Source organism: Nuphar pumila, chromosome 14 (assembly GCF_984573655.1).
Source record: "Nuphar pumila chromosome 14, dmNupPumi1.hap1.1, whole genome shotgun sequence".
NCBI classification, from domain to species: Eukaryota; Viridiplantae; Streptophyta; class Magnoliopsida; order Nymphaeales; family Nymphaeaceae; genus Nuphar; species Nuphar pumila.
In genome coordinates, this window is record NC_143262.1 from 16,819,588 (window position 1) to 16,821,739 (window position 2,152).

At 40.6% G+C, this 2,152-nt stretch overlaps 1 protein-coding gene across 1 annotated transcript; it reads left to right on the top strand.

The window, feature by feature from the left end:
- The first annotated feature begins 625 nt into the window (after positions 1-625).
- Positions 626-1,126, top strand: LOC149816511 (growth-regulating factor 5-like). Its single transcript, XM_089986910.1, has one exon. It carries the CDS (start codon positions 626-628, stop codon positions 1,124-1,126), a length of 501 nt encoding a protein of 166 aa, XP_089843036.1.
- The last annotated feature ends 1,026 nt before the right edge of the window (positions 1,127-2,152 follow it).

Genomic DNA, 2,152 nt, shown 5'->3' on the forward strand with positions numbered 1-2,152 from the left:
TTTGTGGTTTTGATGATTTGGAGTGTGGTTACATTTAGTCCATTTTGTGATCTGTTGTGGTGTATGGTTTTATGTCATGTTGAGTGAAAGATACGGGTTTTCGTTTGTTTGAGTTTCCTTGTTCATTTTTTTTTGGTTTTCAAGTATTTTCTGTTTTTTTTAGGAGGATGGGGTTGCTTGCAGATGGGGCTTGGCAGGAAAGCAGACCCTGAACCTGGCAGATGCAGGAGAACAGACGGGAAGAAATGGAGGTGCTCCAAGGAAGCATTTCTGGACTCCAAGTACTGTGAGCGGCACATGCACAGAGGCCGGAACCGTTCAAGAAAGCATGTGGAAGTGAACCCATCTTCAATAACTCAACCATCCTCTTCATCCTTGTCTTCTCTAGTGGTCACCAATCACCACAGTGTCCCATTTCAAGCATTGCATGGCTCAACTTCCTCCTCTTCCTCTCTAACCCTTGGCACAGTATCACACTCTTCATCATATAAGGAATACAGGTACTGCATCTGTACCGATCCTGGTCTCAAACCCACCACAAAAATCACATTGTTTTGTTAACAAAAGTAGTTGGTTAATGATTAGATCTTTTGGTTGGCTGAAAACCCACTAAAAATGCATATAGATGGAAAACTGTATATCATTCAATGATGAGATAATAGATGCCTTTTGCAGGTATTTTCAAGCACTGAAAGAGGATGTAGATGAGCATGCCTTCCTCTCAAAAGGTTCAGATGGTTCAAGAAGTATTGAGGCTTCCTCTCAAGAGAACCAATGGAGTTTAATGCCACTCAAACTTGGCACTCTTGATCAGAAGAAAGACAGGAACGGCTGTGTCCTACAGAATGAAGTCCCACAGTTTGTGAAGACTGAAGGTCTTCCAAAACAGCAGCAGCAGCATTGCTTTCTGAGAAGTGATTTTATGGCAGAGCAATCTAGGGACGTTAAAGAAGAGAGGGTGCATGAAGTGAAGCCACTTCGGTGCTTCTTTGATGATTGGCCTAAAGCCAGAGATTCATGGTCTGGTTTCCATGGGGATAAATCCAATGATAAGTCTTTCTCGACCACCCAGCTCTCAATTTCCATCCCCATGGCTTCTTCAGATTTCTCATTGACCAATTCATGAATACTTACAGGTAACTTAATTGCACATACACCATCTGCAATCAATTCATGAAATTTTGACATATTCATTGAATTTGTCAGTGGTTTTTGTATTTTCATGTCTTTTTGATGTTCAACAAGATTGAACTCTTGCCATGTTTCTCCCTCTTCTTGATTCTTTTAGTTTATTTTTCTTTTTTGTGGTTCCTCTTTCTGTTCCCCCAAGACCATGGTTAGCTGATTAATTTGTGGTTTGGATTTCACTTAATATATCTGCAGATTCGGGTTCTTCCATATAGGTCTTCAACATTCTTATGGGAGCCCCCTCTTGCTCTTGATTCATGTTGTCAAACAGTTTAACTATTTCTCTTTCGTTCTTTTTACAATGTAAGCTCTGTTATTATTATTCACTGTTTTCCACAAGAAGGCGGCATTCTATTTGATTCTATGGACTTGACTCTTGTTCGTTCAGTATACTGGGGTCTTCCACCCTAGTTCTTAATGATTTTTTTTCCTGAAATTTCTGCAATTTTTGGATTCCAACCTGCTGCTTTTTTAATGCAGATGATGGAATTCTACCCAACTGTCAGACCTCAGTACTAAACAAGACCCTGCAACAGCTGTGGCTCTACAGGGTCCAGTCAGTCAACTGATCAAGCATATTTAGTCTTCCGCTGTCTGCAATGATTCAGTCTGTTTTTTGCCCCTTTTTTTTCACCACCTTTTTTTTCCCGTTTTACCATGTATGAGACCTACTGCTAGCGAATGTTTGATTGATCTACATGTGCAATAACAGAGATGGTATTCCTTTTTTTTGGTGATCTGAACCACTGAGGAGCAACCCTTGCTGTTAGGAAGCTCAATGGTGAAATGAGAGCACACAGATCATATTATATATGACCAAATTATTGGTTATATTCCATCACCACTGAGGTGTGTGTGGCCTCACTTTCACACATTCCAAGCGAGATGCACCATGCACAGTTCCGAAGTGAGATAGGCGGTGAGGATTGAATATAACTGACGATGGAATGTATACAATATGACC